At 39.7% G+C, this 15,288-nt stretch overlaps 1 protein-coding gene across 2 annotated transcripts in view; it reads right to left on the minus strand.

The window, feature by feature from the left end:
* The window catches only part of ubr3 (ubiquitin protein ligase E3 component n-recognin 3), a 43,355-nt gene that overhangs the window by 12,880 nt on the left and 15,187 nt on the right, over nucleotides 1-15,288 (minus strand). For both annotated transcript variants that reach the window (XM_028590842.1, XM_028590841.1), the window contains 7 exons: nucleotides 14,263-14,351; nucleotides 10,584-10,733; nucleotides 9,910-10,043; nucleotides 8,891-9,001; nucleotides 8,230-8,430; nucleotides 6,150-6,286; nucleotides 596-681 (listed from right to left, as the gene is read on the minus strand). In XM_028590842.1, the coding sequence (XP_028446643.1) occupies nucleotides 596-681; nucleotides 6,150-6,286; nucleotides 8,230-8,430; nucleotides 8,891-9,001; nucleotides 9,910-10,043; nucleotides 10,584-10,733; nucleotides 14,263-14,351 (908 nt within the window). The remainder of the gene's footprint in view (nucleotides 1-595; nucleotides 682-6,149; nucleotides 6,287-8,229; nucleotides 8,431-8,890; nucleotides 9,002-9,909; nucleotides 10,044-10,583; nucleotides 10,734-14,262; nucleotides 14,352-15,288) is intronic.

The raw sequence follows: 15,288 nt of genomic DNA on the forward strand, positions 1-15,288 counted from the left end.
ACAATGAATGCTGGTAGTGGTTGATGTTCAGCTTTGTCTTTGAGGAACCAAGATCCCAGTTTTCATCCTCCCCTTGATGCATGGTCTTGTCAGCTATGACACAAACAACAGCACTTGACCCATTTGTCTGCTTCATTTACCCCGACTGCTCCCAACAGCTCACCTGGGACAGCGTCTAACCTTGCCTGCCATTGCTAAGCGACCCTTTGATTTTTTTCTTTTAATGGTTCAGCTGTAACACGGAAGAAAGAGTTTGATCTCAAGTCAGACACTTTATTAAACAGGGGCTCATGGGAAATGACAGCCCCCTGCATTAACACATGTCACTATAACTGTCAACCTAACAGCAGAACACATCTGACATAGCACCTTAATACCATTTTTTTTGAAACCGTGAAAACACTGCAGGTCGCTGAAAAGCAACAGACAAAGCATGGTTAAACAGTCAAAATTCTGCATAAAATTAAAAAGGGACCAAAAAAAGGTATTCCACTTGAAATAATTTATCAGACTTACACATTGTGAAGTTATATACGATTTTGAGGAGAAATTGTATTGATATAAAAGTTAAAGATGTCTAGGAGTAACTACTTACTGAGACATGAGCGTTTGGCGGCTGCACTGGCCCCTCCAGAACATAGGTTTCCTCCCCGGTGTACAAGTTCCAACTCCAGGTTGGTCCTGAGAAGACAGAGCCATGACTATTATGAGGTAGCAGGTACACATATGAATATGGACACGGACACACACAATCTAAAAGTGATCATTTGCTAAATGACTCATCTCCATCTCAATCACTCAGGCTATGTCGAAAATATTTATATACATGCTTGCAAGGCAATTTTTTTGAATTCATGTGTCGTTTCGGTCCCAATAAGCTGGTTCTACTCCATTTTCTCAGTATTGTGTTGATGACTTAAAGGGGTGATAGAATGCAAAACCGATTTTACCTTGTCATAGTTAAATAACGACAGTTTGGTGGGTAAATAGGACATACATAAGCCGCTTTCCGACCAGGTAGTTATAGGAACATATTATAGGAAAAGTCCACTTCTAAGCAGTTCTACTAACTACTCTCCCCCAAAACCGTTTTTTCAATGTGCATTCGCACTGGCCAGGTGGCCATAGGAGGGGTAAGGGAATAGCCTAATGCAAGCACAGCAACGGTCTTTATAGCATTAAAATCAGAAAATAAATACACCCAAAAAGTATGAACTACATACTAAATCTAATGTATATAGCATATTTGTCATAATTTAAACAAGTCTCCCGAAACGGGTATCTCTCTCTCCCCCTCCTCTTCGTTGTGTGGTGTGTGTGTCGTCCGGACAGCGAGGTTGTCAAGCCCGCAGGGCACGCTTGTGGAGTTTAACTCCGGAAAGACAGCTAAGCACAGGTTCCCGTTAATCTTATGATGGACTTGTGTTGTGATATTTAAACAAACGAACCGTCAACGGCCAAATAAAAGCCTGTTATTTACGAGAGCGGTCTGAGAGACCACCAGCTGACAGCGGGGTTTCTGAGCAGGACTGGCCGAGCGGCGAGCTTGCAGCCGGGGCGCAAAATTACGAATCCCACTATGGCCACGCCAAGACCCGCCCTACAAAGCAGCTTGATTGGTTGGGGTTAGGCATTTCACCTCGAGTGGTTAAGGTTAGGGTTAGGAGATTGGTCAGGTGATAGGACCCGTACATGTAAGCATGGACGCCTGGCCAATAGTAGTGTGTGGACGCTATTGAAGGGCGGGTCTTGGCGTGGCCATAGTGGGATTCGTAATATCGCAGCCGGGGCAGGCGCCTGCCGACTGTCGCCTCACTTCATGGAGCTTCTCACCTCCGAAAACTTTGAAGCAAATTGTCAATTCGGCATCAATTTTCGCAAGACTGCCGATATTCGAAATGTTAACAGTTCATTTCTCGTCTAAAACGTTGTCAGAAGTGAATTTAGTGATGAATAAGAAAATTGTTAAAATTGTCCCGTTGTTGGTCTGTCTGTACCGGAAACTCGACCCTCGTTGATCTAGGTCCCTATGCTGAAAAGGGAACAGCGAAAAGACGCTGCCCTGAAGTAGGAGCTGAAAGAGTTACAGGAACTGCAACCAGAGGGACTTAAAAATCCCCAAATTGGTCGAGTTGGAACACGAGAAGTTCTACGAATTTTATGTTCTAGGAACTGCAAAAATCCCTCCGGTCGGAAAGCGGCTATAGAAGCTAAAAATCCCATTCACACCCCTTTATTATGAAAATCTCTTATTTTGAAACTGCAGCTGAAAACAGGCAAATCTCAACAAAGCTGGTAGCTTACGTAAGCATCCCAAGACCTGTACCTTTGTCACGCCCATGGGTGTATTAAGAGAAATCAACTATGTAGAGGTTAAATATGGGCCGTTTTACGAAAATTGATGTCCAATTGCAAATTTTGTCCAACTATGTGTCGGAGTTCAGCGGCCGGTGCTGCCTGGGTTGCTGCCTCGCTGCCTGGCCTGCCTTCCTTCACAGACCCTGGCCTGCTGTGAGCTTGATTGAGCTCCGTCATGGCGAAACTGAAACTGTAAATATACTTTAACGCCGAAAATGAAGCTTACTATCAGGTGATTTGTAGCTCCACATAGCTAGGATTGAAGGGACAGTCGCAGCTAACGAAAACCTTAATTTTCACAAATATTCATTAACTTGAAATCGGACACCGTTGTTAGCTTTATAAGACCTTTAGGTAGATGTTGTATAAGTGGCGTGACGAAATTCAAACTGTAAATATACTCTAATTACGCCGAAAATGAAGCTAACTAGCCGCAATCTGTACACATTGAAGGGACAGTCGCAGCTAACGAAACCCCTAGCTAGTGTTCACAAAAATTCATTAAATTGAAATCTGACACCATTGTTAGCTTTGTAAGACCTTTGGGATAGCTGTGATATAAGTGCCGTGACAAAATTCAAACTGTAAATATAGCTACTATAGTTATGCCGAAAGTGTAGCTAGCTAGCAGCGATCTTTTCCCATTGTATTGAATGGGACATATAGCTAGCTAGCTGCTCCTCTTAACAAAACGCCTGACGTTCATAAAAATGCCTTACGTTGAAAACTGACACAACGTTAGCTTTGTAAGACCTTGGGATAGCTGTGATATAAGTGCCGGGACGAAATTAAAACTGTAAATATATTATAGTTATGCCGGCAGCCGGCCGCGGAGCCCCGTAGTGCAGTAATCCACAAAGGGTGACTTTAGTATGGACCCCAGCAGGCTGTCGCTTTCTCGTCAGACTGTGTGGAGCTCCTAAAATCCGACATGTCTTACCAAACCATACTTCAATTTTTGTAAAACGGCCCATATTTGAGATTTATATAGTTGATTTCTTGCATAAAAAAAGTCTCAGAAGTGAATGTGATAATGAAACATTGCAGTGTTTGGAATATGAGATTCTGTCGCTTCTCTAATGTGCTGTATGGGGGATTCGCTCAACCAATCAGCGCGGGTCTCTAATGTGTGTGTATGGGGGATTCGCTCAACTAATCAGAGCGCAGCTCATCTAAATATTCATGACCATACCATATTTGGAAGAAAAGCTCTTGTTACAAATAGGGGATGCATAAGGGCCAATAAAATATCAACCAGGCCATTTTCAGCCCAACCAATGTTACATACCCCATTAGGAGACCATAAGGAACAGTGTGAAATACCCTATATAATCATTCTATCACCCCTTTAACACAGATGTCGTCTTTGGTACTATGTTGGTCACTTAACCATAAAAAGAAAAAAACGCTTTCATGTTCCACCATGTTGCAGGCCTGGTCTCACTTGTGCACTGAACTAAAGACTCACCTCTGGCCTCTTCACTAGTCCTGCTCAGTCATACCATCACTTACTTATATCTGGCTTTACAAAGACAAGAAGCACTGGCTTTTCATATGAGATCATGTAGTATAAGTTGACAAGCAGTATACATCACCTTATACCTGCACATTAATGCACACAGTAAAAGTGAATCATTAACCAATGTGTGGGACTTCTTGCCAAATTACAAGTTGGAAGTGGTTATTCAAGTAGGCCCAAATGTGTAACGCAGTTTTACATTACAGGGTTTTTGGAAAAGTTTAAATCTCAATATTTCTGTCAAAGTATGTGTCTATGTATTAAAGTTATAATAGATGTGCATTACAGAGCACAATTAGTTTGGTAAATAGGTTTATTTTTCTAAAAGTTATATGGTTGGTTTAAAACATCTCCATAATCGACCAAGCAAGTAAAAAGTTCTTCGACATGTATAACAGGTTACATAGGATGGATCACTGACACAAAAAACATCAGTCTGGGGTGCAGTATTCCTTTAGAAAACCGCCATTAAAGCAGAGACTGTCCATGCGTGACCGAGTGGATGGAGGTATTGGTATATCATCATATTCAGATTTTGGTTACGTAGCCTGCCTCTTTTACCAGTTTGATTAGGAAGATGAAAGATGCTGCCTAGTCAAGCCATTTGCCATTTAATGTTCCTGTTTTGCAGCAGCAATTCCGTATTGAGTAATTGACAGCTTTCCAAGACTGATTTTACACAAACTGGGCCATTAGCATAAAAACTGTTCCAACCACAAGTAATGCATAATCCCCAATGTGCATTTTCCATGCATATCCAAACACATTTCACTCCTGAATTTTAATTCCCCAATACCAAAACAGTGAAAAAATTAACTAAAAGCTCTAACAAAGTACATAGATGGTGAAACAGATAGGTATTACTAAAATAAGATTGATCTGGGCCCGTTTTCATCTCACCACCAGCCATTTCTTTCTATGGGCCAGAGAGGTGGGGGCAAATCCTTGGGTTTCCTGGGAGAAAAAGCAATTTCACATAGATAATGCAACCACGGTGAAGCTCCATCTGGCTTTTGCTGATAAGAGTGCCTCTGTGACAAAGGAATTTTCCACTCCTCAGGCAATTTGCGCTGTTCATTGAACTTCAGAGAGCCAACAGGCATCCAGACACACTCAGGGGATCTTTCTGTTCAGGGTGGAGGGCTGAGGGAACCACAGTGTTGTTGGGTGGGCAAAAGGTCTGGATGGTTACGCTCCAGGAAGGGCAGAGTTTTTGGAATGGGAGTGGTGAGAAGTTAGAGACCCCAAGGGGAACTGAAAGCCAGTCATTTCTCTGACCTGTGACCAATTTGTTGAGAAGATACAAATACTGAGAAAGGACTATAATGTTTTTTCAAGATTAAGTTTCTGGCCTTTTCGCCAGAGGGTGGGGGAGGGTGAGATGCCCAACTGGAACAGCTCAGTTGCATCATTAGACCACTAGCTCACCCCAAGATGCTCCACAATAATTTAATGTAAAGGAATTGTGTGAAGGACCTCTTAAAAAGACCAGTGGTACTAAAATGAATTCAGAAGAGGTGAAATAAATCCATACTCAGTCAGACCTAATAAGTGAAGATAGAGCAAGAGTCAAAACCATTTCACTGTGGCCTAGAGTGACAAAGCTGCTAATGCTACTTCCAGGACCAACGCAGCAATATAATGACAAGTGTGAAGTAAAAACAACCACACCTTCACAGCTCCATGAACAAGTTTAAAAAAAAAAAAAAAAATGCAACACAATCCATATATTTGGTGCAAGTGTTATGCAACAGCTGCAGTATTGAATTTCAGTTCCATTTCAAGGCGCCTTCCTGGAGTAAAATGCTAACAAAGTAAGACTAACACTGAGAAAGGGCACTATTGTCTTTTTGCAATCATTGTTATTCAGGCTGAGGAAATGGCATTACAGACAAGGGAAAGAACGGGCAGACATTAATTCCACTGGTCTCAACAGTCAGTGGTGTATGCATGTGTGTAAAAATGTGTGAGGTGGTGCAGAAAGAGGACCTCCATGTTCAAGGACTGCAGACACAGAGGTCAGTAGACAAAGACTTGCTAAGAGATAACCCAATATGACAAAGTCATTGCTCATAACTCGCTGATGCACACACGTACACATGCACAACAACTCCTGGGGTAGTATTTTGTCAGGATCCTAGAAAAGGAACAGACCACACTCGAGTGATTACATGCCCTATTATCTCCTCAAAGAAATTGTGAACCACATTTAGTGTAAAACTTCTATTAGCTTAGCCCCATCTAAAGTCAGTTTGACTGTCCACAGCCTCACCTTGCCACGGAGTACATGAAGAGGAAATCATTGTCAGGGGAGCCAGGGTTCTTGCCGTAGTCCATGTATTTTTTCTGGGTGGTATTCTTGATGTCTTTAATAACCAGCTCCATCTCTTTACTTAAGTTGGATTCGGTCTAAAAAATAAATAGAATTAAGTCAAAATGATTTCTTGAATGGATTTTAGGAAGCTAACCCAAGCTAAGAAAAAACATTTTATATTTACATAAACAATTCAAGATCTTGCAATAGAATGCATTACATTGGAAAAGGAGACTTTGAGTAAATGTCAAACAGGGTGTAATCAAACATATCTAATAACAGTAACTGCTTTTCTGTTATAATCTATCAGCAATGTGAGACAAAGTGACTTAGTACAATGTATCTTATAGAAATGTCCTTTTCTTGTTTATTATCCCTCTCCATAGGAAGTTTAAACTGCAGTTAGGCATAATTGATACAATGAGCTTATAGAAAGAGACTGCAGACAGTGTAATACAGCAACATACAGTCAAAGAAAAATGGCCATTTGTAACTTTTACTAAAGCGGTTTCCAGCTCTTCCTTTCAAAACACTTTGTAAACAGAAAGCTTACATTTGCTTGGCTCAACAGTTTTCTTGAGCACATTTTTTAAAAAACCCACAGGGACACATCTTCAAATTCAAAAACATCAATTACACAATGTAGATCTTTTCCACTTCATTCTGCTCCTGCAGCCTAAAGTTGCTCAAAGCCATCTGAATTCATACATCTGACTTCAACTATGGAAGAAGGATTTAACAAACAACTGTGGTTTTAATTTTATTCAAAGCAGCATGAAACCAACTAAAGAGAAAGGAAATGTATTGGCTGCCTGGTAATCAATTTTAGTTTGTCAAAATGACGTAATAATTGCATGGTATTGCCATGCAGATATTTTGAATCAATCTGCATTTATAACTACAAAAATAGCACATCTGAATACAATGAAAAGAGACTTGAATGTAACCGTGATCCAAATACAACACTAAACCATGCTGTAAAAATGTTTATTTTACTGATCAAGAATATGGCACTTGTAATAATTATGGCAAAACAGGCAAAGACATTAGTGTAGTCCTTTAACCTCTTAACCGTGTTTAATAAAAGGTCATTCTTTGATCTGGAAATGTATGTCATTTGGAACAAATCAATACAGCATATAGCATTCCGCCAATCATGAGATTGGAAATGGAAAAGATATCAAATAGATGATAGGTTCTGTTAGGCCTGAGCGATAAATCGATTTTATCGATAACTCGAATGTGTACGGTAGTTAATGTCGATTTGTTTAAATGAAAAATCGTTTTTCTCCTTAACATCCGCCAACGCTCCCCTCTGGGCTCCCGTAGTTCCGAACGGGCTCAGCCTTTTTTTACCGCTAGTTACTACGAAGGAGCTTGCTACAAGTATGCTACATTCATGAGACCATTGGATGTTAATGTACGTTACTCAGCAACAGGTGAAAAAAGGGGCAAGGTTGCGCGACTAAAGTCAAAAATGATTTGAAGTGAATTACCTGTATGTGTGAAAACAGCTTTATCTCACGCATCCATTTTGTGGTTATATTTCCCAAAAATTGGCATGAATAATCATAATGGTATACATGCCCTGTGTGTGTGCGTGTGTATGAGTCAAAACAAAATAAAGTTAATACTTGTTTTTAACAATTTCTTTGTCATCTGCAGATTGATTTCAAGTGTGGGTGGGGGGGGAGGGAAATCAATTTAAATCTTAAATCACAAATCAGGGATTTTTTTCTTAGGCCATATCGCCCAGCCCTAGGTTCAGTAACAAAATTGTGCCACTGGTAGTTATTGACTCTTCAAGGATGTCAGGCCCTTGATGAATTTTCCAATAGAAGAACAGTCTCTCTTATAGAGAACAACCCTGTTTCCATCTGCATCAAAGTTCAACGCTCCCTACAATTTGAAGTAAGCTGATAACTTTAAGTAATTATAATCACAGTCTATATTACCACGTGCCAGTAATAGGTTGACAGTGTGTTTGAAATACATGATGCCTTTAATGATAAACTCCTGGCTGTATTGTAAAACTTACTGGGAAGAGGCCAAGTTTCTCCTGAAGATCTTCCACCTCCTTTACAAGCACAAATGTCTTCTTGTTTGTGGGTGTGTGCCAGGCACCAGCCTCTGTCTCCCGCCCAGGGCGACAGGGAAGGACACTATTGGCAAACTGTCGACACAGTGGGCACGTGAATTCCCCCTTGTCAACAGAGAAACCCTGGAGGACCTGGTCATTCTGAAAAGACACATAAAAGTTACATTTGACCTATACAATCAAAACTCAAAACTCAAAAGAAGCAACTGGCATTCGACCTTTTATAAGTAGAACGTGACAGGTAGGATTGCACAATTTCTGAATATATAGTCTTTAGTCCATACTGCATCTACACAAGGAAAACATTAATGAACAGTGGATCCAAGACTCCAGTGCTTTTCATCAATTAATCATTTAGTCTTAGCAATTCTTAAAAAAAAAAAAAAAAAAAAAAAAAAAAAGGTATGCAAAAGGTATTACATTTTTTATAACAAGAAGCAGATAAGTAAGAAACTTCTCACATTATATAGGTCTAATTAGGATGTTTGGTATATTCACTTGGCTAATGACTTAAACAATTAATCAATTGTCATTGATTGTCTGTTAAATAACTACTGTAATTAGATGACTAATAATTCCATAAGGTCAAGTTTTGTCTTACCCTCAGAGACTCCATGTATGACTTATGGCAATCTATATGCAAAGTGTGTCCACAGGTTTGAACATAGACGCCCCCATCCCAACCTATTGACACAGACTGCAGGCAAGAGCTCTGCAGAATTCACAAGAAAAAAAACCACATCAATTAGAATATGCAAATATGTCTTCAGACATTCAACCTTCCAGACCTTTTGTTTATATTGTGGTGCCGATACATATATTCTTCAAAGTGAATTACCAAACTACAATAATCACCCTATTGATGAGGTATTTTAAAGCCAGCATCTTTTAAAGGACAATTAGACTGCATGAGTGAATCACCTGCTTTTTATCAGACTATATCCAATTCAACTAGTGTAATCATTTTTGGTTTGGAGTTGTGTTGCAAGCTAATCAATACACAACATTGGCATGGGAAGCAAATGAAAGCAACTAAGTCAAAGCAATTTTCAATGAAGCTTTTTGGTTTTACTTTTTACCGATGACTGGTATATGCATTTTTATTCTGCTGTTTGTCACACAATGTCTTTACAGTGATTTTACATGACAGCCTGGCCTATAATACGACTACCAGTGGTAGTCAACTACAAGCATCTTGGCGCCCGGATAGCTCACTTGGTAGAGCGGGCGCCCATATATAGAGGTTTACTCCTCGACTCAGCAGGCCCGGGTTCGACTCCGATCTGCGTGTATTCAGCTGTCCTGTCAAATAAAGGCCTAAAAATGCCCAAAAAAGAATCTTAAAAAAAAAAAAAAAAAAAAAAACACAAGCATTTAAGAAATGTATTCTATAACAAGACAATCTGACGTCCAAGTCTCTTAAAAAGGGACTTCAGCAGATGCTCACATTGCTGACTTGCACACAGTATAAACTAAATGTCAATAAATTCAAACAGCTAGTTATTAGAGATGGTAGAGCTGTAATTTTAACACACAAAAATCTGTATCGCTATAGTGCTCCAAGTGTTTATGGTCTTTTTCCTCTCCTCTGTAAAGCTGACAATATTTTCTGACACCTACATCTTTGAAGAACTGTTGCATGAGCGTGAGCCTGACATCATGAGCCACTCCACACGTGTCTGCAGCGTAGATGTGCTCTTCATCACTAGTTGGTAGCTTCTTAGCCTCTTTGCTTTTGCAGCGGTGCCCGAGCACTGAAAGCCAATCACAGAGGTCAGTTATGAATTATGATGTGAGGACTATAAATCGGTCTAACTTGTTTAGTATTTATACATAAAAGTCAAGAATTGGGATTGTGGTCAGAGTTCATACAGTATTAAGGCTATAACTAATGATTAATTACAAATAATTGATTAATTTGGTGATTATTTTCTTGATTAATCATTTAGATTTAAAAAAATCCGAAAATAGTGAATATCACAATTTCAGTGAGTGATCTTTACAATGATAGGTTTCATGCACAAGTGAGCAGGAATCAACATAAAAGAATAATTAAGCCAATTAAAACAATAGTTAACCCACCTATTAAAAATATGATTTCCAATATGGGTGGAATAAAGGTGCTATGAATAACTGTTTTGGTTTAAAATACAAGATTTCCAGCCAATAAATAGAATAATCATGTGTGCTTGTTTAAAATTGTACTCCAAACTAAGACAGTAAACAAATGCAGGTGAAGGTTATTCATTTTAGCATCCGAGAATGGAAGGGGAGGATGCAGGGACATGCAGTACCTGAGGATGCTTGGAGGAGGACTACGAGGCCAGTGGGTCTGTCCTCGGTGGAGGGTCCGCTCTGACCACAGATCACGCAGTCATAAAGAACCTCGGACTCCATCACTTCAGACGCTCCTAGGTCCATGGCTGCCTCAGTGTCAGGGGATTCTAGCATCAAAAGTAAAAATCTTAATATAAGTTTGTAAAAGCTTCCCCCACAAAAACTTTCAAACTTAATTACAATTAATAATAATTAATTTGAGGCAAATAATTACTAGAAACCTGTAAAGCAATTTTGAAAGAATTCTGAGAACGTATCATTCATATTCAATGATGTGTAAGCATACATTAAACTCTGCTTGAATGAAAAGCATCCAACTGTGAGAAACAAAAACACTTTGAGGTAATGTGGTCTGAAAGGAATTCCTTTAGGTAGATCAGAAACTGAGGTAACAACCCATGATGTAGGGAGGTCCCTGACTGCGAGCCACGTTCGTACTGAGGCGACAAATACGACACTCAGTTGCACAACACTACTCCTTTCTAATTTACACTGAAAATAACCGATTCTAAGAACAATACTTCCGGCTGATCTTTTGGCGTTTTCAATAATTCCTAATAATTAGTAGTTTCCTTATTACAGTCAGTCATGGGAAGAAGAATGGAGAAAGTAACCTACTGGGGACATGCATACTCTCTGCCACCCCTGCATCTGCATGATGGCACAGCACTAGAAATTAATAATTAAATTAGTTTTAAATGTTAAGAACCGTGTTCAATTTGAGCAGTAAATATTGTGGACAAATGTCAAGGTATGTTGGAAATGGAATTATTGCATTTTTGGAAAATATGTTTTCAAGAGAGGTCACGGTGTTCCTGGGGAAATGAAAGATGCATTAGATGTCAACACCACAGCTTAAGCCCCAGGCCATCCCAGTACATAAAGTCACCACCAACAAACACACAGAGAAAGGTAAGACGACAAGGACACACTAACCATTGGTGTGTTGCTGTTTTAGGTCTCTTACTGCATACATTTTTAATACTCTTTTAAAAAGTATTGTTCGTACTCAATAGGTTTTTAATTGGTCATATTTTATTTGACACATTTGCCTGTTCTTAAAGAATGCTGGTTACGTTAAATGATGATCTCCTTTGAAATAACTTTGGTATGTGTTCAGGTGTTTGTTCATGTATCGGTCTTTGAGATTTCTGGCGGTGGTGCACTGAAGTATGACATTTAAAATTTCAACTGCAATTTTGCTGCAAAACATAATTTTCTAGAAAGAGCATCCAGGTAACTCTTGGGACTATTTCTAAAGATACAATGAGAACTCTTCTCAGTGAGTTCGGTTGATTATTCTGAGTAATAGGGACAGTGATTTAGGAAAGACACATTGCGGTTTCAAATTTAAAATCAAATTGTCATTGCTATGAGAACAACAAAAGAAATTCAATTCACTTTCATTATTTAAGGGAAAGGAGGCGAAAATCTTAGAAAAATATCTCAAAAGGTGGGCAAATAAAACAAACTCATTAATGACAATGAAACTGACCTTTTGTTACCTGCAGTTTTTATAAGTAGAGGTGAATGAATAACAAAAATGGATATAGAGGTTATCGGTCTGCCTCTCTTTTAAATCAGTGTGGATTAAATCAGCCACACCAGTTTTTCCAACTCCTTTCAAACACAAAAACTGTGATCACCCAAATATGAATCGTAGATCATTCTACCAAATTATTAATACATTCTGGTGTTTGTCAACTGTCCTGTCCAGTCCCGTCTTGTCAGTTCTGTTATTGTCCCGTCTCACTTCCTTCTGTTGTTCTGTTGGTCACCTTGTTGCGTTTTATCTGTTACACTTCGTACGTGGTGCTTTAAATCTCCCCGGCCCTTATATGGATCCAGGGTCTCACTAAAACAGGGTGAATGGTCACGGTGGGGCAACAGTTAATGCACTGAATGTAATTCTAAATCTGAACGTAACATATATAAAAAATATCGCTCTATAATAAAAATCGCTCTATAATAAAAATAAAGTTGTCCTCCGAAGAGGGAAAGAAAAAAAGAAAATATCAGCCACATCAATGACACGGAAGTTATACAAAGATTAAAATAAGAACAGAAGTTACTAATATCCTAAATATAATTCAAGGTCTTTAGTGACCTTTGGTTTATTATATGACAAAATGTGGTTCCAAGGCTGACTTCAAGAGCAAACAGCAAGTCCAGCTGTCTTTGACATGGTACGTCTTGAAATCTTACGAGCTCGATTACTGGCCAATTTGATTAGACCTCTTGTGCAGGACATCTAAAAAATAATACTAAATGCTATGTTGCAGGCACATTTAAAGACATCTGCAAACAACTTACACTGCATTCACTTGATCTAAATTGTCATCTTTACATCCCATCTAAATCTTACTTCAGTACAGGTGATGCAAAGCAAGCAGTGAGCTTGAAGTAAAGCAACTAAAGTTACTGCTCAGCAGGAAGTGTGCAGAAGAGGTCATAATAGAGTCCTGCCGGAATGGTCCGTCTGATCACAGCAGCTATAATTCATTCACTAACCATGCTGTGTCAAGGCGGGCCCTGGGAGTCCAGCCCACTATTAGTGCTTTGATCCTATGTGCCCTCAGCCAGCAGCCACCCACACTCCCACAGGAGTGCTCTCCTCTCAATTTCTCCTAACAGGCCTACAGAGACCAAAAGCAAAGACTCGGCCCACTGTCACCTTGCCCCAATGAAAAAGGTATAGGAATGATATGTTTATTTCAGCCAACAGCACTTTTCTTCAAGGGCTACAGTAGCAAGATGTCCTTCAAACAAAAAGTGTTACTGTGTTTTGTGCTTTTATGTCAAAACAAACCCAGTTTGGTAAGCATAAGCATTCTTTCATAGAGGTGGTTGCCACTGTACTCAGTCGAGTCAGATTTTCATTCTACATTTTAGTCAGTTTTGGAAGCCTACAGTTAATAAACGACAGTCCATAGAAATTTGTTTATTTCTCTATTATACTGATAACAAAATAAATATCTCTAATATCATATCTTTCAAGAAATTCAAACTTGAAAATGAGCACTCTGCCTCACAATTTGTGACCGTCCTAACACAATGCGTGTTTTAAAACTCACTGGATTAGAACCAAAGTAGAAGTGAAGGTGCACTTGTGACACACACACACACACACACACACACACACACACACACACACACACACACACACACACACACACACACACACACACACACACACACACACACACACACACACACACACACACACACACACACACACACACACACACACACACACACACACACACACACACACACACACACACACACACACACACACACACACACACACACACAATGGGGAGTCAGCAAAAAATACATTCACTATTGTTGGCTTGCCTGTTTGGCTGTGCAGCATTAAGGTAGAGACAGTAGACAGTAGACTGAATACTGCACTTGGATTTACAACTATGTTACAGTAAGTATGCCAAGTAAAGCTTGTGTGCCCTATTGCTGCGGTGTTCCTGCTTCCACAGAGCATAGTGCCATGATAACACACTGTTTGCAAACAGAATTTGGGCAGTGGCTGCTGCGAACGATGCGTTAGTAATTTAAAACTCAAAGACCATAAAACTGAGGCAACAAGCTGGCAAAAAAGATGAGCTGGCCTTTTCTTACCAACATCCATGGCCATTGCCATGAAACTCTTCTGCCTGGATGCAAATTCAGCAAGCAGCTTCTGTTGTCTCTCTCTAGCCCTCTGACGTCTGAAAGAAAGAAGAGTGATTAGCTATTTGATGAATATGCAGCAATATGCAGTATTTAACTTAAGTTTAAAACCAACTGAACACACATTTCAGACCTTTTAAAATCACTTAAACTCTACTAGCAGGATTATATTAAAGGAATGAAATAATTTCCATGAGAAAATATATACTGAGTAAGTGAAAACTGGGATTACATACAGTGACAACAAGCACTGCTCTAGATAATAATAGGTTCCTGGCACCCACTTGCTCCATTTAAGAACATTTATCACTGCACTTCCACTAACCAAATGCATTACAGTTGGGAATAAGCATTGTTTGTTGTGAAGGGCATGCTTACCCTGATCAATCACAGCATGTGCAACAGATTCATTATATGAAGCAGAAGATACTGTTACATATAGAGCAGATGTCTGATTTTAACAAGGCTGTGTTGTGAAAGTTGGAAATTATTAATTATTGAACTATGGCGGGTTGAACCCCACTCTGCAGACTTACAGGGTGAGAGCTGACTGTAAATTAAGACCCTAATAAGAGGACATACTGTAAACAAATGCTGACAGGAGCGTCACAGCTTAATAATTTTCACTGATGGCGTAAGGGGTGCCGACAACCAGCATGAGGAATGGGCAGCAGTTTCTCACTTCTCGCCGCCACTGACCACACTGCTGCCTGACGGTTGCCTTGGAAACAGCACTAGTTTGTGTGAACAGGAGATCCTCTACCTTTACCTTTGTCTGTGGGGTGAAGCCAACCCCAAAAGGAGGCAATTATTAAACGGTTATAGCCCATTCCATCATGATCAGAAGAGGGAAATGGGAGACATGGACTAGTGGGTGAATGTGAGGTGGAGAGTCAAAAGTTTGATTTTTTGAAACAGCCAATGGACTCCATTTTAAATGGTGGCGCAAAGGTATACTACAGTGTTAATGGAAAC

The sequence above is a fragment of the Perca flavescens genome, chromosome 11 (assembly GCF_004354835.1).
Source record: "Perca flavescens isolate YP-PL-M2 chromosome 11, PFLA_1.0, whole genome shotgun sequence".
NCBI lineage: Eukaryota > Metazoa > Chordata > Actinopteri > Perciformes > Percidae > Perca > Perca flavescens.